Genomic DNA, 25,537 nt, shown 5'->3' with positions numbered 1-25,537 from the left:
GCTTTGATGCTCTGCATGTCTCTCACCTCTTAGTGACTGCAAATGTGACTGGGTTGTGTGCGTGCTTTGGGAAGCGTTGGGTATTTGGCATTTGTCAGTAATTACTCATCACTAATTCTGAAACTGGCAAAAAACAGAAAAGTAAACGTTAGGGGATTCCTTCTCTTTATCTGTGTTTGCAGCAATGTTCTGTTAAAAATAGCAGCAGTGTGTATGTTAGTTACTTAGCAATGCAGCTAGGCTGCTGTGAGGCTTAGTCCTTGCATTACCATTCTTTCCCCTCCTGTGTGACTGCTTTTGCACATGCTGGGTACAGTCATTCTCAACATGTGCATCAAATCCAGGAAGCATCAGAGCTACTGTGCAGATGAGCTACTGCGAATCATGCAGGGTCTGTCAGCATGCTGCTCCTGGCCTGCAGAGGAGGAGGAGGCAGCAGAAAGCAGTTCTTGCACAGCCTGCTTTTAAGACCAAACCAAGGAGTGGCCCATAGTCTGGGTGAGGTGTTGGGGGTCTCAGGACCATGCAGCAGCTGAGAGAGGTGGCTGCTGCCACCAGTGCCAAACCTTCAGCCCATAGCCTGCTCCTTTGAGAAGGCTGCCGTCAGCACACTGCCCTGAGCGGCTGCAGGGAGCCCTGCGTTCAGCACTTTCTTCTTCTATAGCAACTTCAATATATGTATATATATATACACATATATGGTGCATTGAAAGAGAAAAAAAATGAGGCTCAGATCATGTGGATGTTTTAATAAGCGTTAGAGTAAAGTGCATATAGTTTTAAGGCTGTGAATCTATTCTTATGCTTAATAATAAACATCTGTGTAGTTTTCTTCACCCTAAGATTTCAGACAAGCCAATGTCTGAAGAGCTCATGGCTCAGCATAGATGATTTACAGCTCAGGTCAGTATTTATGCACAGAACGCTTTGGGTAGCAAAACCAGAAAACATCCAAGGAAACACTGTGTTTCAGGGATGACATTAACAGTTCTAATTTGGAGTAGAATATATGTCTGTAACTTGCATATTGTATAGAAATGTTTAAAAAAAATCAGTTCAGGCATGGCAAATCCAGTATTTAAGTGTATTTTGTGTTAATTGTTTTAAAAGAAGCCTACATTCCTGCATGTCTTCGTGCAGTAATTTAATTGGGATGTAGGTCTTTGAGCTAGGGGCTGATTAGAAAACATGACCTGCTTGAGAGATCAAGAAGGTAAATTGATAAATGTTGTAGCAAAGGTTAGTAATGTGTGAGAGAGTAGAGGCTGCTCTGGGCTTTGAATCACTGATCAAGGTCAGCTGCAGTTCATTAAAATCTTTAGAGATTTAAATTCTTTGTAAATAAACTACGGTATGTGCGTGTATCTTGTAAATCCTACATATTGGTTGTTTAGTGATATGGCATATTATTGCAACGGTTTTATGGTAATGAATTTACACCAAGGGGCAAAGCCAAAGTCCTGTAAAACATTTGGATTGGAAAACCAGGCTGGAGGGACGAACCGGCTGATGAGACTTGCTCTAGCACAGCCATCACCCAGTCCCCAGGCTGGCGCATGCTGTGTCCCTCCGTCTTCATGCCAGAGCATTGCCCCCATCCTTGTTTCTTTGACAATTCCAAATCGTTTCAGGTACACCTGGTTTTGTGCTGGTGCTGTCCTTTAGCTGAAATAGATTTTCCTTCGCTGATGTTTACGTCCCTGGAGTGTTTGTGGAGAGTGGTCATACACTCATCCTGAAGTTTCGCAGCTGAAATAGGAGGATCCACTGATGCTTTTGCTTCCTTACCTGAGCCGGGGCTTCTGTTCCCCTTGTCATACTGCTTTGTATTGCTTTCCAGTTTTCAGCCTGAACATGGTAACACATGGTACATGTGTTGGAGATGACATCTAACCGCTGTGCTGAACAAAGTTATATATCTGTGTTCTGTGATACCTGCTGGAGCACGGCCATGCCACACAGTGAGCCCATCACCATCCTGCTACTGAAAGACCTAGGGGGTTTTCCCTCAACCTTTCCAACTGACAGGCGCACAGGCTTCTGCATTCCTGACCTTGCACATTCTGCCAATGCATCTTCTGCTTTTCTTGGCTCCTCAGGGACTTATCTCTCCTCTGAACAGTCCATCCTCATTATTGGCATCATTTGTTCCTTATTTTTTCCTCAAAGGCTCTGAAAGCACAATGCTTGAAGGCCATGTAAAGGGCTTGTTCTTAGCCACATTCAGCCAGGATGGTCCGTCAGTACTCTCCGGTTCATCCTAATTCTGATAGAGCTCATTTGGATGCTGTCTCCCTTTTGGTGTCACTCTCCCTATCTCTGCTTACATCATCAGTGCCAGGTCCTGATTTCATTCCAGCTACTCATTTAGCTTTTGAAGAACATACATCTACTGCTTTCATCTTTCTGGTACATGGGTCAGCTGATGCTGATGCTTCTCATTTGTGGTGCTGTGTTGGTTGTGCACTGGTCTGATGAGCTTCCAGCAGTCGGTAGTTTCACTGAAGCTGAGCCACACCTCACCTGCACCTCTGGCTTGATTGAACTGTCAGCACTGGGAAAGCTTTGGGGACAGAATCCACTTGCTTGTTGCTGTTCAGACATCTTCTCTCTACTTGTCCCACAGGCTAACTTGATGAAACCGAATGTAACATGGTTTTATGTGCACTGGCTTATGTGCACTTGAAGTGGTTATATTGTTAAGTAAAATGCATTTGCAGGTATTCTGGTAAGAGCAGAGAAAAATGTTCTTTAAAACTTGACCAAATGTCTTTCCTTGAGGTTATTCCTGGCTCAAATCTGTTGCCATGAGGTTAAAGTGATGTTAAATCTACTAAAAAAAAAAAAAAAGTGCCTAACAGAAATATTTTCAAAGTCCTTTTCCTGAAGCATAACTGAATCACTTTGAGCTTAATGGTTTTAAAAAATCTAGAACAAAAGAGTTTTTTCCCTACAACAGCTGTGCAGTTTTATTAAAAATTTAAAGAAATCTTATGTGTCTAATCCTTTGAGCGGATGTGTAATTACTTGGCTTGGGCTCTTACACATGGATAACCTAGCTGTACTGTGAGACAAGATTCTTATGTTTAATTTAAAGAATCATGGGTGTGCTTTGGAGATGATCAACACCAAGCCTCGCAAAGGAGCACAAAACCAGAACAACTCATATCCATTATCATTTGTTATACAGATGTTGCAAACCATCTGACTAGCAGATAGTGCAGTTTGCAAGAGGATTAGCAAATGGTGGCAGAGTATGTAGAATAAAAATATGGGAAAACCGACTTTGGAAGATGTTTCCACTTCTCACATCTTTGGGTCTCCCCCTGTATTTAGGTGTTTTCATTTGATACGTTTCCCCTTTATGTAAATCTGTTGCTTTTATAATCAGTTATTTAAACTGTGTTACCACTTTCTGCCTGCAACAATCACTTTTCATTGTGTCCATTTGATCTGAAGTTGGATTCAGCCACATTCTAGGGCTTAAACAAACTAGTATCTGTGCTATAAATGCACAGTTGCATTAAAGGGAGTTTTGTGCCTGTCATAATGTTACTGCTGCAGGTTGGATGCTTTTAAAATTGACGTATTTTAAAAGCCCAAGAATAAGATCATACAGAACCAGTTAAAAACCAGTTCATTTGGCTTTAGGTGATTTCATCAGGATACATATGATTCATTATTTAAAATGTTGAAGAACTAACCCACATCTGAAATGAATTATAATCTCTTTCAATCAACTTCGAGGTATTGGTCAAACTCACCCCTAATGTGAGCAGGTACAAGTCCATTGAAGTCAAGTCTGCTTACAATCAAGCTGATTTTAGCCAAGGGACATTTTTTCCTTATTTTCTTTGGATTTTTTTCCTTCCCTTTCTCCACCCCCCTTAGTAATCTTCTTCGTATTAGTTGTGTTTTTTCTCTTCCCTTGGGTTGTAGTCACTTTGGTAGGACAAACACACAGCATACCATTTGCTTCCACAGAAATCATGTATGCACATTATTTTCAAAATCTGTATTACAAAGTCTTTTATCCTTTTATTAGTTTAGTACTTAAGCCCTAGACATAAGAAAGAAGCCTATCAGTGAAAATCAATTGAAATGCAGTTAGATACAGATCTGATGTACTGTGCAAGGAGGCTTAGACACAGCACAATAAAATCAATGAAGACCTTTCCAGCCCTGTATAGTTTTACCCATCCAATCACTTTTCACACATTCCCTCCATTAGTTTTGCAAGAGGAGGTTTTTTTATATGAATTATGATGAATGAGACCCTTGTTATGAATATATAGATGGGTCATTACCCTGCAAAAATCAGACTGCACTGGTGCTTAGTGATTAAGGCTTTCTGCTGCTACTGTCAATAAAGTTCAAATTCATTCGCCTCAATGTATGATAGGGAAGCTGTAGCCATTGTTGTCTAATTCACTTAACAATGTTATAATTGTGATTTGGTTTTGTTCATCGTAATAATTTACATAAACCCTTTTGTATTTCTTAATAATTTGGATTAGTCATCAAGCTTAAGGAATGTAATAGAAAGGGAAATAGAAGGGAAATAATAATATAAAAAGAGGCACCAGGCCTACCCAGACAGATGTGAGGAGCAGATTAAATACTAGTTGCATACGGTGCCAAAAAATGAAATGTTTTGGATTGAGAAGTTAAATACATACAAAGCGCAGGTTAGGTCACGGGCCGGAGGTGTAACACCTTGCTCTCAAAACTCTTTTTCCTTTCTGGGAGGGGATGGCTTAGTTGAATTTGAATTGAAACCTAAAATATTAGCCGAGGCAGGCACAAGTGGGCAGACAGCTTCGGTGTATGATGTTTATGCAAATGAAGATGCACTAAAACAAGGCTCCTTGAAAAATCTGCCCTAGTAAATTAGCGGAAAATGCACCGCCATAAACAGCTGTTGCATTTTAATCAAGCATCTGTAGAGTATATTTTGCTTTGTGTTACAAACAAAACAAAAAACACCCAGATTGTGGCAACCTCATTTTATATTCAGAAATTAACCCATTCTGCACTGCTAAAAAAAAGAGTCATTCCTGGGTCACAGCTTTAATGCACGAGGGGTAGAAGTATGTTTAACTCATTGACTTTCAGGTTGCCTGGTTTCCTTTAAAAAGCACTGTTTCCGAACGGAAGAATAATTAGCAAATTTTACTTCTCTGTAATTCTCAGGAGGATTTTGCTTGTGCGGTCTCATAGGTTGAAGCACAGTTTGTTATAAAATTGATCGAAATAGGTTTGAAGAGTGTTTCTTCTGTACTTCTGCCTCCGCACAAATTAGAATTACTCTTGCAAAGTAGTTCAGCAGTCAGGTCTTGATAGAAAGCATCCTTTATATTAGTGTGATCCCAAATCGTACATCTTGGTTTTCAAAGAGTTAATAAACACCCCGAGCTGTGCTGATCTTGTAGCTTTAGTGAGCCTTAATCTGTAAGCTTGATTACCTCCTAACCCTCAGTCGCCTGCCTCCCTCCTAACACAGCGGGAGTTTTACGGCAGCATTAGTGGCATTTTGCCCAGCTTTGGCTTTAGGGAAATCATTCAGTGAGAAAGAAAAGCAGAAGGACTGGATCTGTCTACTGCTGCGAGGTCATTAACGCAGCGGCATGGCCGCGGCACTGGAGGAGCTCGGCGGTGGCAGTCCCCTCCACTACTAGACAGGTCGCCTTCCACCATGCTGCTGATGGGGTTTAGGCACGCCACTGCAGGTGCAACAGTGGCTCCCAAAAATGGCTCACAGCGCATGCTGCAGAAGAGCATCATGTTCTTTAAATCATACACACAGCATATGGGCATCAGTTTATGTGTCTTGGTTCTTCTAAGAGCAATATTACTACAGATTTATGTGCTCCAGGCTCTTTGTGCACACAGAGGCAGACAGGAATATTTAGTGTAGTTTGCCCTCACTCCAGGAAAAACTCACAAATGGGAATAACTTTTACCCATCATACAAGCTGGATGTTCTTTATTTATAACACTAGCCAAAACAAATAGCCACCTTCTGCCTACCTTACTCGCAAGGAGTAAATCTTGCTATGCACATAGTGGGGAGGAGTCCTTTTAACATGTCACGGTAAGCTTGGTCAGGGGCTCTGCTGATACACAAGAGTGTTCAGAGCTTGGCTGTTCTGATTCGTGTAAGGTCCCACTATGGTTTATAGTGATTGTTTTTCTGACTGGCTCTTGGCACATTTTTATGTTAACATTCACAAACCTGTCTGCTTCTGTCTCCTGCATTACTGTTGTCTGCTTCTGGAAAACAGCCTTGGCACGTCATGCTATTAGCATTTTCTGTTTCAGAAGAAATAATGCAGTTAGGCTTAATGCCAAAACTCCACCTGGAGCTGTTTGGCAGGAGAAAGACCCTCTTTATAGCCTGATGTTGTAGGTGTGGTATATCCAGCTTTGAGCAACCATCATTACACCAAAAGTGATTCCTGGCCAGGGAACAGGACAGTGCAGGCAGTGAAGAGGGGGAGGTCGGGGCTGGACCAGAACACAGCTCCAATGCGAGGCTGCGGTCAGTGCTGGGAGGTTCTCAGAAGAGATTCAAATCATACCTGGTTGCTAAAATGTGAGATCTAAAACCTGGCAGGGGTTTTGTATTTTCAGCTGATTTTGTGAACAGGTATAGACACTACCCTAAGTAAGATCTGTTGCATTCGCTTTGAACCTAGGTATTTGTTAAAGGTACAAGTAACTGAGACCACTGCTCTCAAACTAAAAGACAGACCAGAACAGCTCTTGCCTGAGATCTGTTCTGGTGGCCACCTTGGTAGTGAAAAGAAAACACTTTTAGTTCTCCTCATTCATCTGTAATCTGGCCATGTCATTGGTGTGGATGTGTCCCACAGGCCTTGTTCTTCAGTGGAAATCCAGAGTTAAACGCCTCAGGTACTCCCTGCTCCTGTTTGATTCAGAAGGGACTTCACAAGTAGTTGGTCAAGGACACACCTCATCATCCTCACCTCTCTGGTGACAGAGCATCTTGCCTGTGGGCTTCAGCTGGCTTGTTTGCCATGTTTATTTAATAAAAGTTCAGCCTTTGCTGCTGTTTTGAAGCAGTGGGCCTGTGTTTATCCTCATTTCAGCATGCTGTCAGCAAGCTTTTCCTTAAAGAAAATATCCTTGTTGTAACATTCCCTCCTCTGTTGTTGACTGTAGCATCTCTCTTGTTCCACAGTGAGATTAAGAGCAGTGTCCAGGAGGTGCTGCGGCTACAGTCCTGTGATATATTAATACATCTCCTCAAAATGGCATCTTTGTCTAATAGTACTTTACAGAAAGTGTTGATGTTGCCCATTGCTCCCACCGCTGAATGCCCCCTGTGCTACTCCTGCCCGTTTGCATGAGACTAATCAAATCTGCTTTATTATCCTGGAACTTGAAGGAATTTTTTTCCTCTTGCCTTGCAGTGCAGGAGCAGCAAAGTGCCCATGTCTGGGGAGAGGATGAGGATGGAGAACTTCTCTACTTGATGTAGAAACAAATACCATCATTATCTTCACAGCTTTCTTGAAGTGTACAAGGTGGATGGCACCACTTCCTGTAGATTCATGGAAAATAATAGAGAGTGCCTAAGCATTGAAGCTGAAGGTTCTTGCTTTCTATTCCACTTTTAACCTTTCTGCTGGATATATACTGGTAGTCCAGGGTATTCAAGGTCAGTGTAGAGACTGCAATTCAGCTGTGAGGGTTACACTGCTGTTCACAGAAATTACATTTACAGGTTAATACACTCAGATGCAGATGCACACAAACCTGTCAAAGACACCACATACTTTACAACTGGTCTTTGTACAAATAAATTTTGGTATATGGGCTCAGTGTTTCTATACATATTGCCTTATAACCCACCAAGATGCACAGGAATGATGCTTTTAGTGTCCTGGATGTACAAGTTATCACCAGTATAATAGATCTGGGAAACAGAAAAATTGTCTTGTCTTTACTGCTTTTCTAGGGAACAGATGTACAATGCACTGACGGGGGAAGAGAGTTGCTTTAAAGTTTTAACTTCCAGCTACCCTGATAGCTAGGAATAAAGACAGAATGTTTGCATATCAATTGCATTTGAGTTTAAAATCTGCTTTTGATATCATCCTGTACTTTTGCACTGCTATCAAATGTTTGCCAGCATTTAATATCCTCTGTCTTTTCGGTGACCATGCCATGACCTTTCAAAATAAAAGTTGCAGATCGGAAGTAACTGGCTGAGAATTAGTGGTTGGGGTATTCCAGTTTACATAGAAATGTCCTCGGTTAAAATATGGTTCATTCATCGGTCAAACCGTCCTTACTTCCTTTAATTGAATTAAGATGGGCAAATGAGAGATGTGTGCGAGACAGAGAAAAATTCGGTTGCAAATCGCTGTTCTCCTTTCGACAGTGTAAAACGAATCAATTAGAAACATGTCAAAGCACCTTTTACACATGCACAACTTTGAAGCAGAGAATATTTCATAAAAGTGGGAATTTAAATTGGAAATAGGAGAATGTAAATTAGATTTTACAATTACACATAATCTAATTTTTGTTTCTGAGAATGATAGATGACTGCTATTTGATCATATTTTATAGGCTGTTGCATCTACTATAATCATTTTTATAACTTATTCCATTTAAAAGCATGCTCATGTACCCTTTGTCTCATTGAATTGTAGCGGCAGCAACAGCAGACTTTAGCTGTTCACCATTAAAACGAAAGATTCTGTCTGTTAGTGATGAGAACCAGCCAGGCACCCGGCCCAGAGTACAGCTGATAAAACAGGACTTTCAGAAGTACTTACACTTTGACATTACTCTTTTCTGTGCTTCCTGATCAGTCGTCAGGGATCCACAGCTTTCTGTGGCATGTTTTGGGGGTTTTGTGCTGTTAGAGGAGTTGGCCTTTGCAGCAGTTAGTCATCCAGTCTCTTAACAAATTGGTTTAGATGATTAGATGAACAGAACAGACTGCTTCAACACAGAAATGTTCAGAGCTGCCTGAAACGTTTCACTGGTGGTTTCCCCATTGTTTTTCTCTGGGTTTTCATTTGAGCCGTGGACAGAGAACAGCAGGGGATTGGCAAGGCGAGGGTCCTCTGGTGGCATTAGGTGGGTGACAGGCACTGTATTTGGGGTTCAGCTTTGGCAGCTAATGCCTATCCTGGTGTTCTCAGGGCTCCTATCGAAAGGAGTGTTGTGAACATTTACGCTCTACATGTGAATTTTTAATTGGAAATAATGCATTTAAATTAATAAATATGTGCAGTTGCAATATCTTCAGTAAAAGTTGCACATTCCAAACACAGGGACTGATGTTATGGTGTGTTTGAATTCACATCAGATATCATTGTAACGATTGCTTTGTAATTTTAACCTGGATTAAAATTGAATTTACGATATAAAAACCTTAGAAATTACTTAATTAAAAAAGCAAAGCATAGCTTAAAAAGAGAGATGGGCAAGAGGGTCTCTCTGTTTGTCTTACTTGTATGTGAAGCATTTCTGTAGAGTGGCTATAACTTTTGCTTTGGTTGGCTTCTTGTGGGCTGTGTGGAGAGGAAGAGTTTTCACAGTACCCCATAGGCAGGGACTTTGAAAACCTGTACATCCAGCGTGCTTTTTGACTTGGAAGGGTTTAGAGAGTCTACTATTTCGCTTGCTCTGTGGCACAGCATATATTCATGGGGGTTTTACCATAGCTGAAGGGAGTACCTTGGAAGGTAGAAAATCCAGCTGTGGTCTAATGCTAATGGTAAACTTTATTCATAGGCTGCCTTGTTTGTGGCTGACTTCCTTATTGGAGGTTTTTTGTTTGTCCCACAAAAATAAATACAGAGAAAAAGAGGGAAACCAGCAAAAATGACACGAGCATTGCAAGAAGCTCTAAACACATTAACAACAGATTTGGAGTTATTTATTGATGGGTTTGCCCACTGGCAGTGTAAAATGCGTGTCAGTTGTCATCACCAGTAACAATTTCAGCACATTGTGTTCCTTTTTTATTTACACCAGTGGCAACATGCTTATAAACACCATCACTGGGGGTAGGTCAGGAGGTCAGTGCTTGAGGTTAAGAATGGGAAGGGTCATCGGCTATTAACCTAAGTTTAGCAGCAAATAGTGCAGCCCTGTGCTGAGTGGGGCCTCAGCGCCTGCCGGACTTCATGAAACTTCTGTATCTCAAATGATTTGGCTGTAAGATATTTTCTAGGGTTTGAGGGGGGGGGGGGGGGGGAGGGTAATTAAATCTCCTACATTTTGTATCTCTGGCCATCTGTTCTTATGGGTTCCCTGATCTTTGCACCAAAAGAAAACTATTAATTTAGGGCTTAATATCCTTCTGCTTGGAAGCAGTGGGACTTGCCCATTTGGCTTCAGCAGGAGCAGAGTCGGGCTAATCCGACACGTCACGAAATAAAAAAGATCAGCAGAGATTGAAACGTGAACTCAGGACTGATGAGGCAGAGGCTTTTAGAAAGCAAAACCGCGAAGTTTTTCTTTCACTTGGCTCAGGTTTTCAGGAATGTGAGCCCAGGCTATCACGAAGAACCTGAAATCAGGGTTTGCAGAAGTGGCGGGCGGTTTGGGTGTGCAGCCCAGCACGTTGAAGGGACCTGCTTTTGAGAAAGTGCAGCCCTCTAGAAACAGTTCCCCTGAAGGTGTTTCCAAATGAGCACTGAGAGAGAAAACACGCGAGTGCTGCTCATAGCTCAAAATATCTTGGCCAATGTGGTTGCAAAGGATGGCTTGTTAGCCTCTTATTTATTCAGAGCATACATGTTGCAACTGCAAGGCTTCAAGGGAAGAGAATATTCCCTGAGGATCTTCCGCCTCCTTGACTTTTATAGAAGCTTTTGCTTTTAATGCTCTAAAGGCAAAGTAATTTTTTATTATATACTTTGTATATTGTGTTTTCTGGAACCTTTAAGGGGTTTAAAAATTCATAACAAAAGGAAAACAGGAGTACAAGACTTCACCTATCTATTTCAACTTGTTACTGCACAGTAATGAAATCCATCAGCGCTGTTAAAAGAGACAAAACTGTGCCCATTAATGTTCCCTGTATTTACAAGTTACACTGTGTTTTGAATCATGTACAGTCCTGAACATCCCTTCACTGCTGCACGCTCTGAACGTTTATGTACCTGTCTGAAATTCCCTCTGTTCCCATCTTTCTCATGCATTTGACGCAGCGGCATTTCCCCGAGTGCTCTGTCCGTCTCCTCTGCCAGGCAATCTCTGCAGCAGCATCCAGAAACTCTGCTTAGAAACCTCTAAAGAAAGCTGAAATTTTACAGTTGCAGTTAAACACGTTAGCTGAGTGTTTCCAAAGATACCTCGTGGATTTGAATACACAGATCTAATGAATTTTAATGGCAATAAGCTTTGAATTATGTACAATATAGTAAGATGCTCATCTTGAACCAAACTAAAATAATCTTTTAAAGTAACATTTTAATACACAATTTATCTGCCATAGATAATTTATACAAGTTTCTCTCAGCCCTGAGTCTGTTCTGGTAAGCAGCACTTCTGGCAAAAAGCTTTCCTTTTTCATACAGAAGCGTGGGTTTACTGAATTGGACTCAAGAAAGTTATATAAAGCTGCCTTTAAATTCCCAAGGTCCTGTTGTTTGGATGGTCAGAATTTGGTTTGTAAACAAAACTTGCAGTTTGCCCAATGGATCTTTTGCTCAACCATGAAAATGTCTGTAGTATGATAGCCTTAAAAGAAGAATTGAATTTGTAGGCTGATACATGCTAGGTAGCACTTATTGAAAGCACAAAGCCACATTATTTATAGATATTATATTTGCATAATACATGAAAGTAGAAGGATTTTTTTCCCCTTTTCATTCTGAGTGGAGTGTTCCAAGTCAGGCTTTTCACCACAGTGAATTAGTGCCCTGCTCTTGAGGAGGCGGCTGCGTTCGGAGCGCACAGCAGGGTGAGGAGTGCAGGGCAGCCTGAGGTTCCGTGTGTAGTGACATTGCTCACTCATTACTCACACTGTTTGATGAAGATGTTTTTGAAGGCTGTAGAATCAGCGTTTTCAACCTACGTAACCTATTGGGGGAATTACAAAACCTTTGGTTGTGTAACAGGACTGGATTTCTGGATTGTTGCAATATGTGCACACCAATGCTGTTACTATTAATTTTCTGAATCAAATCCTGTGTGAGGAGCCAGATGGCTTGGGAGCATCTTGTCATCCCAACCACTACAAACACGTCTAGCCATACAAAAAAAGAAGATTGAACTGTGATTTCACAGATTTTGCATTAGTTAATCTGGGATAGAGAGGCTTCAAAGATCCCATCAGTTAATTCTCTCAGCACTTGTGGAAATTTCTGGCACATTGTGCTAAAGCTGGTTTGAAATCCAAGCTGAGAATCACTGCCTTAAAGAAGCTGATCTCCTCTGTGGTGATATTAAAAAGAGAGTAACTAAAACTCCCCTTGTGTGGAATTGGACTGAAGCTGGTGTCGCAGACTACACTTTGAATATTATCATATCCAACATTATCCAGTGAAACAGTCAGTGAAACTGTAATATCAGTCAGGGATCTGTAATACCAGTTTAATTCCAAATGCTTACAGAAAGTATTCCCTAAATTCATTGTTTTCTAGATATACAAATGCTAAAAGCAAGGATTTTCTTTCCCTTTTGGCGAGCTGCACTGCCACTTTCACCTTTGCAAACAGACCTACTAAATAATAATCAGTTGCAATCTGTGAATTTCCCTCCTCTTATCAATTATTAAGTATCATAAACCTTCTGTTTGGATAATCTTGGCACCACTTTAAGCGTTAACAGTAAATTTATTTTTAATTAAATCTGTGCATTGAGAATAAAACGAGGCTCTTCTGCGTACTAACCAGAACACATATGCCACCTCTACTTATTATCAAAAACTCTGATAATGCTTATGGAAGTTGTAAAGGCGACAGTTCATTGTCTGTGTCCCATTTAACTTCAGCAGTATTAGTTAAAAACAGCCGAAGTGAGTAACTGCCATTTCCTCAGAAGGGTTTGCTAGGAGCATTCCCCTTTTCCAAAGTAATTCTTTAGTATAGTTCAGAATATTCTTGTTTCAGTGGAGTTACAGGTGACCAGGAAACATGGGGTATTTAGTAGGCTGGATATGTTTCCAGGGCAGCGCTTTGGGATACAGAGAAAATGGTTTTCTTGTCAGATGCGTTGATCTGAAAGTTTAAAGATGTTATTGTTGGAGGTTGTGACTGATTTTTTTTTAGCATTACTATTATTTAGCTGATTATTTAGCTGGAATTTGTTTTCAAGGGCTGTAGTGAAGATTCATCATCTCGCCATTCCATGGGAGGAAAACCAGGCCGACAAAAATAGTTCAGGAATGTTTTGACAGTTCAGTTCAGGAAACTTTCTGGTACCTAACGTAAGATGTGGCCGGGTGAAAATGCCTCTTCATGTGTGTTTTTGTTAACCTTTTTGCTAATAAGAGCAGTATCTGAAATGACCGAGCGCTTCTGCTGGGGACAGGAAGGCTCCCACCACTGCTGTGAATCTCATCATTTATTTTTTCTAAGCCCTCTTTCCATTTGGAGCTGTGTGACATTAGCCCAAAGGGAAACACCGGGCCAGCGGCTTGCACTGGGCGGCCATTGTCTTATCTGTCACAGCAAGAACGCGTGAAGCTGTTTGCATAGCGTGCTAACTCTGTCAGGGTCAGTTCCAGTCTGGGGCCGCTAGAAATGAAAAACATGCCCCAACCGGGACAAGAGCAGGGTCAACAGCTGGCAGAGGATATGGCAATCATTTATATAAATATGCTTTCTCAAGCCCACAAAAACAAAAAACCCAAACCCAACAGCTGGGAAGGGTTGGAAGTAGCCCCAAGGCTGGTTAGTTCCCTTCCAGATGGGGAGGTTAGACTGGGGCTAGCCAGGCTGCTCCACATAGACTTCCGATTCGCATTAGGAATAAAAAGAGTGGAGGAAAGGAAAAAGGAAGAAAAGCTACAAGCATGACTGCTTTGTTTTTCACCTAACTTAATCAAATAAGTGAAGAGTTTCCGAGACGGAAGGCTTGCATTTATTGGTATTCACGCTCAGTTTTCTGTGTTTATCACGGTGTCTGATACACTCCTTAACTGTTTAAAAGGGAAGCATATACAATATGTAGAATACTTTAAATGTAATGTCATGGTCATTTGTAGACAGATTGAAGAATCATGTGAAGATTTATGCTCCGTTCATGTCTTCTGAGTATTCAGATAGTCAGATTGAAGGAAGGGGAGACAAAGAAGTTTGCTGGCTGTGCCTCTGAGTTTTAATTGTCAGATATGGTTTATTCCTACAATTTGCTTTAACCTGTATCTGTGCTCTTAGCACATTTTTGTCTGTCAGGTCAAAGTAGAATCCTAACCTTAACAACTACATACCATAGAAACATGGAGTCATTTGGGTTGAAAAAGACCTTTGAGATCAGCAAGTCCAAATAATGCAGAAAAGGAGTCTGAAATGTGAAGGGCTTGCCTTTCAGAGTTCACAACTGTGGATTTAGGTTTTATGGTACAAAAAAGACTTTTGCAGTGATACATGATGCAGCATTTCAAAGTCATCACGCAAATGCCTTGCTCATAGTATAGGTGGACGTTACATCGGTTGAACAAATACAGACCTTTACATTCTGTAGCTTTCATCCAAAGGCAATTAAAAGAATGTTTTGCAGGACTGGTTTACTAATGGTATCTTTTGCTGTTGAGGCAAATCTCCTATAAAAGAGAATTTATAGGGAAGCAGAATGGGTTAGATTTCTCTGTGCAGTGTTCAGTAATGCATCTGTCCTTTAGCAAAATCTCTAACCTGTAAATTGCTGAGTACGTTACTCATAACTTGTGCTTTGTGCTTTACCCCGCTGTTCTTTAATGTTAATTTAGAACATCCCTTTGATTAGAACTGGGTGACATGTAAGGAGATCCTAGATTACTGAGGCCTGTTTCCAGAGTTGTCTGTGAAGGTGGAAGTTCACTGGAAGTGCAGAGGCTGTTTTCTTATGAAAAGATGACAGTTGTTTCTTTTTCACACAAACTAATTTCCCATAAGAAATGATGAAACTCAATTTTCAGTTATCTTCTGAATAGTCATTAGTTCTTTTATTCAAAAGAACACACGTCTTTCTTTTAGTATTTGTAGTGTGAAACATGATACTTTCATAGGTTGAAAGTCCACATTTTCATTTTAGTTTGACAAAATCAAGCCCTCTATCTACAGTTTTCTGTGGTCTGTACTTTTCTTTAAGGTTTACTTTAGCAGCTTACAAGAGCACAGTGATTGCCATAGTCACTTTCTGGTTTACTTGATTTTGGTGTCTTCTTCAGGTATTAAAAAAGAAACAAAACCCAACCTAACAAAAAAACCCTGCAGCAGCAAAGCTCCTTTTATGGCAAAAGTAGGTACATTAGGAACACACCACCACATCTGCAGTGGGGAACACTAACTCTCAACTTCAAGCTGGAGTGGCAAGCAGAAACTTAGGCAGCCCTTTCCTTCAACATCATTGCTGTCCACACGGTGATGTCAGGGAAGTTCTTTCCTGGTTGCTGATCGTGTTTTGTGACTATTAATTATACATTATGATTCCTGTGTTTCATGCCATCGCAGCCAGGGATGTCAGTTCTTTGATGATCATGAAGTCATTACTTGAGCATCCAAGTTGAAAACTGGGACTTCACAACTTCTTCATACATGGGGAGAGGATTTCTGTCCTTTACTGCTGCATGTACAGACACATAAAGTCCTACATGTATGGCTAAAAGCTGTATTTTCCACTTAACAGTTTGTCATATGTGTCCCTACACCTGTTTGTAGTTGGAAAACAACTTATGGTCATGCAAATTCGTCTGTTGGTTCTGTAAATAATTATTATCAGAGAGGGCAAAAGAGATCCTGGCTAGCTTATCAGCATTGCAGCTCTTCTTACTATGAAATCACATCTGTGTTGGGGGGGGGGGGGGGGTAAAGAGTCCTTTTCAACTTCTGAACATTCAAACGACTCACAGTTGGAAAGCAGAAGTAATATTCACATTAGCTGTGTGTATATATTCATGTGTGTGATATCAGTCTTCTGCATTTGATCTTATCTCTCTTCCTCTTGGAAAAGACCAGTGAAACAAGGTAATTTAAAACTACCTGAACACATCCTTCCACCTTACTGTTAGGCCCTGAAGTCATAACCTCCTGACCCCAGAGGTTATGGGTCTAGTGCTTTTTATCCTCCCTGATTTCTCAGTATCTGCCCACTTCCTCCCGACATCGGAGCTTTGTTATATAAGGAAATTGGAAACACCGCCCAGCCGGTCCAGGGCCAGCAATCTCCCCCAGAGATAAGGGCCAGCCCCTGCCCTGGTGCAAGAGGAGTGTTGATTTTAAATAGACGTGTGCACCAAGGGTGTTTCGGAAAGCTGAAGTGGCTTTGCATGGCCAGGGAGGAGTACATGTCCTGAAGAAATGAATCAACATTTTTACTCGGATACAGTAATTTAAGTTTTTTTAAAGTGAAAAACATGTCTTGAGACTTTTACAGCTTAAAAGAATACATACGAAAATCAGAATACTTTAGAGAGGTTCTAGTACCATAAAGAGTTAACAGGAGGATTGATGGATGCATTAATAAACAGTTTGATTTCTTTTGTAGTTGCTGCCTTCAGGCTTCTGAATTTTTTCTCTTAACTCTTGTCTTTCTGAAGTAGGTGTATAAAGACATCAGGAGTTAGTGTTAAGAGATGGATGCTTGAGCTAAGCTCTGCCTGCAAGGCAGTGAGCTCAAGGGACAATTTCAGCACTGGAGGGAGGAAGAGAATATGGCAATGTCAAAGTCAAGGAGTGTCATATCTCCTAAAAATGGTTGTTAGACTTCTGTCTTTACAGAGGTCATTTGCTCAAGTGCCCACTTGTTTAGTTTCTGAGAAACAAAGGGCATCTAGGTATTCTAAATTGGACAAGGAGTTTAAAGCAAGAGATGATGGTGGTGTATCACATTAAAAGACTAAGGCATGCATTGGTTGAAACCCAAAAGCAGTCATTAAGATGTCTGCATTAAAGGATATCAGTGTTTCCAAAATAGTAATTCAAACATACTCCTGTACTTTTTGTTGTCTATAAAGCTTAGTATGTGTAAGAATAACACTGCATATGGCGGTGTTGTTACTGTTGGAAACCCTCACAAAAAGCAGTAGTTGCAACAACTATAATGAAGTATTGTAATCTCTTTCTTTACAGCTTTTGATAGAAGCACAAAGCAAGGTGAGAGGAAATGTAAAGTATTTCAAGTACTATTCCATGAAGTAACTGGTAGGAAGCATCTGAGACTGATAACATCCATGGGATGTGCTTGAATAATTTCAAATCCAGACTCCAGGTCAAATAAACTCTTTCAGGGCACACGATCTACCTTCCAAAACCTAAAAAAGTATGTTTGTTTTTCACTGTAACAAATCTGGTGCTTAGAGGAATAAGCAGGCAAATGTTACTTGAGGCCAATCCAAGGGAAATGTGCAGCAGGGCTAAGAATGCAAGCTTCCCGTGGCAGTAATCTGCCGGCTTCTTGACAAAGAAAATCCACCATCTGTAACAACAGGGCTTCATGTGAATCTCTGAGCTCCATCACTTTCTTTTGAAGCATATTTCAGTACAATTTTAGCTTTGTTGGTAACAAATAAACAAATTCCTATTCCTGGGAACTAAGATGGGTGGGTTGGAATAGGGCCCTAAATATCCCAGTGACAGTAGAGGCACGAGAATCTCTCAGATGCAGAAATGGGAGGAAGTGCTGCTCATTCAACAAGAGGTAGCAAAATAATAATGGGTAGCAAGAGCTTTCTTTAGGAATTTTAGTAATTAAATGGTAAGCCTATTGTCTGTTAATTAATATCTCTGGTTCTTGGAGTAAAATTCTGAAGCACATAAGATAGATTAAGGGAGGTAAATTTTAACTTCTGTACTGGCAGTTTAAACTGTATTGTTGATTTAGTCTCACTGAACTGCGCAGCAAAGCACAACTGAGCCGTATTACTGAACAGAACTTGAACAGGAAAGACCAAAGAAGAAGAAAAGACTGAAAAGTAAACTATATGGTAGCAGACATGCGAAAAGCTTCATGTAGTGAGCAAAGAAGAATTCGTAAAATGAAACAGTAATTCCTTTCCAGAAGATTAACCAAATGGAAATGTTCAGCACACAGGCCTGGTTAATTAATAGTCAGGGACATCATTTCACTGTAGGATTTTCCATTTAAGAAAGAGTCTCTTGAAGCAGAGTCTCTTCTTGAAGCAGAGATAGGGTAAATGATTCCAGTTTAATTATTTTTAAGTTTTAATTATTTTATTTAATTCTTTTAAAGTCACTTTCAGGTTTACATAATACTAAACTAACCCTCTTTTCTTAGTGGTTTTCAGTTCCTTGCCTTTAGGATGAATTTCCTCTTTTTCCTGTTACATTGATTGGTAGAGTTCTCGTTAAATATGATCATAATCTTATAGAAACTCCTGTTTCTATAATTGTAGTGTCAGAAGAATTAGTGCCTTGCCATGTACATATGCATAGAGTTGGCCTCAATTTTTATTATTGGGTGTTAACTTACTTGACCCTTACAGAGTCCCCTATAAATGTGGCTTCACTCAAGAATTATTCTTTCTATATGAAATTTATACTACAAATATTTTTCCTTAGAAGTCACCTTTGGCTTTGAAGTGGCAAAACCAGTGAAAATGGTAACTTAAATGTAGCTTAAAGTCATTTCCTTCCTTCCTTTTCCTAGGAACATAGCTTTAAATGCATGTCTGCCCCAGTGCAGGCTGACAAAGCAGGGTCTCTGTGGTGGCCACGCTAATGGACCTCTGTGCTGGCCCACTGGTGGCTGCAGGACTTCTCAGAGCAGGGCTGAGAACTGTGTTTAAAAGCAGTGTGAGTTTCACTTGCAAAGTTTAAATCTTTCGCTGGGTTGCTAACCCCCCGAAACACAAAAAGTCTCTTAAAGTAGAAGGGTTTGGTTTGGCTGGTGATGAGAAGAGCCATTTGAAAAATTGTAACCACATTGTGAGTGTGTCCAAGACATGTAGAGTTCGGATTCAGGAGTCGTTTCAACTTGAATTTTGCTTTATAAAGAAAGCAATAGAGCTAGAGTAAAAGAAAGGATTCATAGTACAGACACCCTCCCCATGAGTATTTCTTTATTCCTGTTTTTTCCTCCACTACGAAGCAAGTTTAACTTTGGCATTAAATTTCGGTTGCTTAATGTCACGCTGTAGTTCTTATGTTCAACAGGCATTGATCAAATGATTTCTTATTTAATCTTTTGCCTACCAACTGTACTTTCACTAACTGTAATGTCACTTTTCTGCCACCTAAAGGAAGGAGGAATGCCCCATGGGTTCTTCCCCAAAAAGCAAGACCTGTTTTCATCACTGTAAACCAAGTTTTTCTCCCTAGTTGCTTGTTGCATTGTCTCATAATATAGGGAACAGAGGAACAGGGCACTTTAAAACCTCATCATAAACTGTGATTTAAACCCCAACATTTTAATCTAGATGTAATATGTAAGTAATTTATAAGGATTTTTTTTTTATTGTGGTTGTGGAGCATATAGGCCCCAGTCCAGCAAAGCACTTACATACAAGCTTAACTTCAAACATGCAAGGAGCTGAAGTCAAGTATGTGCTTAAGTACTTCCTTTGCTATATGCTGCCTGCCAGTGACACACCGCGGAGTGTTTGATTTCCACAGTAGCAGGTGAGTCATTTTATAAATCTCTCCGTATTACGAAGTGATTTCGTGACAACTTTTTAACTTGAAATGATCATTCCTGGGTTTCTTGGCTTCAGATGAATTAAACTCCGTGTATTCATACATGGGTTTGTAGTGTCTGCATTTAAAAATGTATAATTTCACCTTCTGGCAATGCCAGATCTCAGAGAGGCCAGATTGTTTGGGGTTTTTTTTTTTCCTGTGTGTGAATTTAGAGCAGCAGCAAGAACTTAAAACTCCGTTGCTGAGATAACAAGGCCAGTCGGTATCAATCTGTAGGGAATTTCTTGATGCTTTAACAGCTTATGTTCTGTTTGGTGAAACAAAACCAGGTATTGAGGTGATTTGATGACGAGCGTGTCAGTTCTGGCAGATGTCTTCAGTCTGAAATCCTGTACATTCCGCTTGCTTTTAAAGAAATAGGTGTTTAAAAACCCAATCAAAATTCAGACGTGCAGAAGAATAACCGAGAGACGAGCCCGTGTGCAGATACGCCCTTTCACAGCTGGGCTTTTGGCAAAGTGTCATTCCTGCTGTTAAACATGGTGACCTTGCTGCCTATGATTTACTAACTGTTTTACAAACATTTCCTCACTCTGTGAGGTTTGATATGTTCTCCATCCTCAACAGCTCAACAGAGTCACTCGACCACTGAGCCAAACCTGCCTTTGTTTACAGCTTTTCCGGAAATTTTCACAGAGAAAAAAAACTTTCTCCTTTTCCAATGTTTTATTTTTAAGTCAACACTTTCTATGGTTTATTTGTGCAAAGCAACATTCGGGTACAAGGTATTGCACCGTATCCAAGCGGGAATTGCTGCCTTTCTAAAAATAAAGTGGGGGTCATGTGAACCAGTGCAGAAAAATCTGAAGATACCAAATATTACAGGACCTTTACATTTGGTGCTTCTTTTTTCCATAATATTCTGGGCCTGGATTTTTCTGAACTTTTTTTCCCACATTAGTTTCTGTAATAGAACATAACGTAAAATGTTGAAACACAGGAAGGAATCTTCTTTTAAACAAAATTATCAGTGTTAAAAATAACAATCCTATTTTCCCTCAGTGTGTGTTTTTTTCTTGTAAGGGCTTTATTTAGTAGTCTTGCTATTAGATATAGCCAAAGGGTCCAGTAATATTTAAGTGGCATTTTATTTAATTAAAGCTCAATTTTCCTGAACACACACGTGCCTCTAAAGCCCCACAGATTTCATTTCATGGTTTGGGCAGGGAACTCAAAAATGAGGGTGCTTTGGAGGAGGAAGTGGGGCAGCTGTGTCTGATCCTTTGCATTGAAACTTAGCGCAAATTAAAATTAGAATGGGATGGGAATGTTTTCATCAAGTGCTTTCACCGTGGAGATATGTTTCATGGAAATGGCCTTGTTTTGATGAGTGTTTCTCAGGGGCAGGGTGGAATTTCTAGTGAAAAGTGGGAGACGAGAATAACCTGGGCTGCTTTGAGGAGGACCCACAGGGCTCCCACACACCCAGGTAGCCAGGAGCTCTCAGGAGCTGGCAGTTCTTTCCCTTCTTTCTTGCCTTACATTCATTTAACATACTTGTTGCTACTGAAAATTCTGCTAGGTTTAGCAGGAGGAGAGACATACTGTGAAACATGCTGCCCTGCAAGAGCTCCCTGTGTGCTCTTGGTTCTGAACTACCAGTTCTCTTTGATATATCAGAGTAAAGGCATAAAATTAGCGGGTTTAGTGGGCATTATTTTGTAAAGTTCCAATTGATGAACAGGAGGCAAAGAAATTCCTAGTTGATCATGTCTTCTTTTAGGTGTACAGGTCACTGAAGACTAGTTATTAGTTTTGAATCTACTTTGTATACTTAGTTTTCATTTCTGATCAGTATATTCTTTGAGCTATATCCCACCAAATCTGTATTTTTTGACCTATCTGAATAATAGGAGTTCTCTCTGGATTTTACGTCGTTGGATGAAGCCTTGGGTGAGATGGTTTAGTGAGAGGTGTCCCTGCCCATGGCGGGGGGGTTGGAATTAGATGATCTTAAGGTCCTTTCCAGCCCTAACTATTCTATGATTGGAGTAGATTGACTGAAGTAAAACTGAAATGACCTATAAAGGTGTTGACATTGAACTCCTGCACAGCAGAAATGGATACTGCCAGAGTACCTTCTTATATGTGTGTATTTATATACTGTGGCTGTATTACATATATTGCATTTTTAATCCTGTGAAATACAAGTGAATTATAATTCTAAATCTTCTTTTTAAATGCATTAGATTATTAATGCTGTTAAAGGAAATACCCACAAATGGAATTACTCCTGGAGGTTTTGTTTGCTTGTTTTAATCACTCAGAGTCACTCAGGCATTTGAAGTGAATTTCCATGCCAGGGTACCAAATGTCAGAACTTTCACCATACAAAAGCCCTCATACATTGATGAAGAAGACTTTGAAAGCATTTTAGGTCTAGAAATCATGGTAAGTCATGTAAAATGGGTTATTTAATGACAGTGTTGTAAGGAAGTATTTTTGAATACTGTATCTCTTTAGTTTCCATATGTTTATGGGATGGAAAAAGAAACAGAAAGAGAAGTAATCTTGAGTCTATCTCAGCCCCTGCAGTAGCAGCGTGAGGACTGCCTGCCCGGAGCAGGACAGCATTCCCACTGTGGAGAAAACTGTTTCCTGCTTTGATTTTCTCTAAAATGTTAGTGTGAAAAATTGGAGAGTGACTGTTCTGCAGCACAGCGTGTTCAGAGAAGTGGTTATAAGGGAGTGAGAGTGACAAAATGGGTCTTAAGTTTGTCTGCAGGAACAGCAACCCTGTTTTCCATGCGTGATGCGGAATATTGCTTGTGACTTCAGGGGGGATCGTTGCTTTTAAGAACAAGCCTTCACTCAAGTTCTTCCGGGTATTTGGTAATCTGCTGGGTTTCTTGGCTTGTGCTGTCCTTTAAGGAGGAAATACTACTGTATTTCAGTTTTGGCCTGTCATTTTCAGTCTGATTTTATTGCAGGTGTTGTGATTAAACCCATGAAGACTCACTAATAGACGCAGTGATTTAGTTTGTGATATTTTTATTCCTTTCAGGATTTGTTAGGGGGTTTTTCTCTCCAAACCATTTTAAAATGTTCTCATGCAGTGTGGGCTTTGTGTGACCTCATGTCAAGAAAAGCTGAGTGGGCAAACCAGCACAAGGGCATGGCGTATCATGCCAGATGTGCCTTGGCCGTGTCTTGAATTAAATCCATAGTTCTGGTGATGTCCATCATCCCAGAAATTAAGAGAACGCAAGGAACACGTCTGGCCTTATTTTTGGGTGGCAAAGAAAGTGACTGATAACAATATCTTATAAAGTAGATGCCCACAAATCAAGAAGCCAGGTATGAGTCCTTACCGTAGCTGTGTTTCAGAGGTAATCCTGGATGAATCCTGCCTGATGGGAAAGAGGTGCAGGAAGCAGAAAGGGAAAAATATATACTTGCTTGTCCCTTGCTGTTGAAAACAGAGCAGCCCTTGAAAGGTCTGGCTGCAGGCTTCAGTCAGCTCACCAATGCTCTCAGCATGCTTGTGGTTCGAGTATATGATATAAGTAGCGTAGAGTGGTTTTGTTGCTATGGGAAAAGTGCTAAAAAAGGCTGTATCTCTTGTAGAGCTCAGATCCTTTGGGTATTTAATGTACAATTTCTGCTAAGGACACTCAGAATTATACCTCTGATTCTAAATTGCTTAAATGTTGAAACATATGGTCTTGTGTGCTGTTCACTAGGAAACAACTGTCTGTATCCACGCTGCCAAATTCACATAAACTCAGACTGTAGAAGCAGGGAATCTGCAGCAGCTGAGCAGAACTTCGAAAGAGTGGTTGTACTAAAAGGCAAACCTGATGTATAGAAAGATGCTTAATTAAACTAGTGCCCTATATCGGTAACAGATAATTAAATGTTAATAGCTGAGAAGTTTTTCAATTAAAAATGAACTGTTTGTGTCCTCTTGATTTCTTCTGGGGGCCAGGTTCGTGGAGCTGTCATTTGTTGAGCTCTCTGCTACAGTAATCATTTTAATAAAATGCAATTATCTGCATAATTAATTTCTTTGACTGCTCTGCTGTGTCCTCCTTTTGCAGAGGCCAGAATGTCAAAGATCAAGTAGACTGGGGAAAATAAAAAATTCACATTGTGAAAGGATATAAAAAAATACTTGGAATTTCAATGCATTGGCTTCTATTTGTCTCAAATGTCAAGGGCAGTGTAAAATGTATTTTTAAAATGTGTTTTTGTATGATTTGAGCCCATTCTTGGCGTAGTTGCGAATCTAGAGGGGCCATTGTTCTTTGAGAGAGTTTGAGGGGGTTTCTTTGTACAAAGTGACAAAAAGAAGACTTGGAGTACTGGGCTGCCATTGTTCCTGTGCGGCGCTGTAAAATTTGATTTGAAATTAGGACCTCAGGGCAAGCTCTTCAATAGCCAGTTTTTATTTTCTGCCAGCATTTTAATCACTCTTGGGCTTAAAGTGGATGACCAACATAATGCCTCTATGTTTAATAGAACAGTTCATATCTTGAAGGCCAGTTAACTGAATTCAGGGATCTGTCATCTGCCCAACATTAGTCTTTTCTGTTTCCTGTCTATTTATGAAGATAGCCCTCCAATCCAGCCAGCTCTCAAAGAAGAGCAACTCTTTCTTTCTTTCTTTCTTTCTTTCTTTTTTTTTCCTCCTCTGAATTTCTTCAATGTACTAACATCTCTTTTAGTGATGTCTTAAAGGAGCCAAGCAGCGATGCTGCAGTGCAGACGTGCGGATGCGAGCACTGGCCAGAGCATCAGATTGTGTTAATGCAACTGCTGAATTTCACCAGATGGGGCGAGGAGGAAGGGACAGATGGAAGAATCAGATTTCCTGGTGAAATGGGATGACGGGAAGGGAAAAGTGATATGTTGGCCTAAGCCTCATGCACCTCATTGGGATGCTCTGTGCAGAGATGTGCAAGTAGGGAAATGAGGAAAATTGAGAAAGAAATGATGGAGGTTTTAAAGAGCTAATGCCCAAGTCGTGTCATGCTTAGGAGCTACAGAACAGCAGTGCAGCTGCAGAGTGTTTTAGTCAAATTGCAGGGGGTGTTTTATGTGTTCGAGTGTTCAAACAATCCAATATGTTCGTGCTGTGTTCCAGGTAATTCATGCCCCTGTTTGCTGGAGAGGTGTCAGGCTCGCAGCCTCTTGGCAGCTGCACAGCACGCACATGATGGAGCTCTGAACATTCAAGGTTCTGTAGGAACCAGTGTTGTGGTCAGGTGTGCACTGATGTGCTCGTACAAAAGAGGACAAAGTCAAAGATGTATTTCAGATTTAAAGGCATTTTGTAAATATGAGTTAGCAAATATGAGGTTTTACTGGATCATAAAAGAGCTACTCTGGGAGTTGTCATTTCTCCAGCAACCTGAGGTCCTCGTACCCCACTAGCATCCTGCCCCTCATCTGTGCCCTCACCACTGTGGCAGCAGGTCCTGCAAAGGGAGAGTGGTCCTACTGCTTCTGTCCATGACTGGGGCATCAAACAGGAGTTTATAAGCAAAGGTGACTTTCCAGAAAGCAGCAGCACGGTGCAAACTGCACTTCCCTGAAAAAGACATAAGGATTGGAATGGACATTCATTCAATAGCTTCATATCTGAGCTTCATATCTGCCAGACAATGTCCCTAGTTTCTGTTGAGATAGCAGTTGTAAGGGCTAATTGTGATGGTGGTGGTACGTATGATTAGGGAAGAGAC

General features: G+C 40.6%; 1 protein-coding gene across 11 annotated transcripts in view; it reads left to right on the top strand.

The window, feature by feature from the left end:
• Positions 1-25,537, top strand: part of BCAS3 (BCAS3 microtubule associated cell migration factor) — a 364,136-nt gene that overhangs the window by 215,714 nt on the left and 122,885 nt on the right. Inside the window, exon 24 of one of the 11 annotated variants that reach the window (XM_065694913.1) lies at positions 7,437-8,234. The exons of the other annotated variants lie outside the window; for them this stretch is intronic. Coding sequence (XP_065550985.1) covers positions 7,437-7,504 — 68 coding nt within the window. The 3' untranslated portion in view covers positions 7,505-8,234. Of the gene's footprint in view, positions 1-7,436; positions 8,235-25,537 lie in introns of those variants that run through there. 11 annotated transcript variants of the gene reach the window in all.

Source organism: Lathamus discolor, chromosome 14 (assembly GCF_037157495.1).
Source record: "Lathamus discolor isolate bLatDis1 chromosome 14, bLatDis1.hap1, whole genome shotgun sequence".
Classification (NCBI taxonomy): Eukaryota; Metazoa; Chordata; class Aves; order Psittaciformes; family Psittacidae; genus Lathamus; species Lathamus discolor.
Note: the sequence above shows the minus strand (reverse complement) of the source record. Positions and strands in the feature narration are given on the sequence as shown.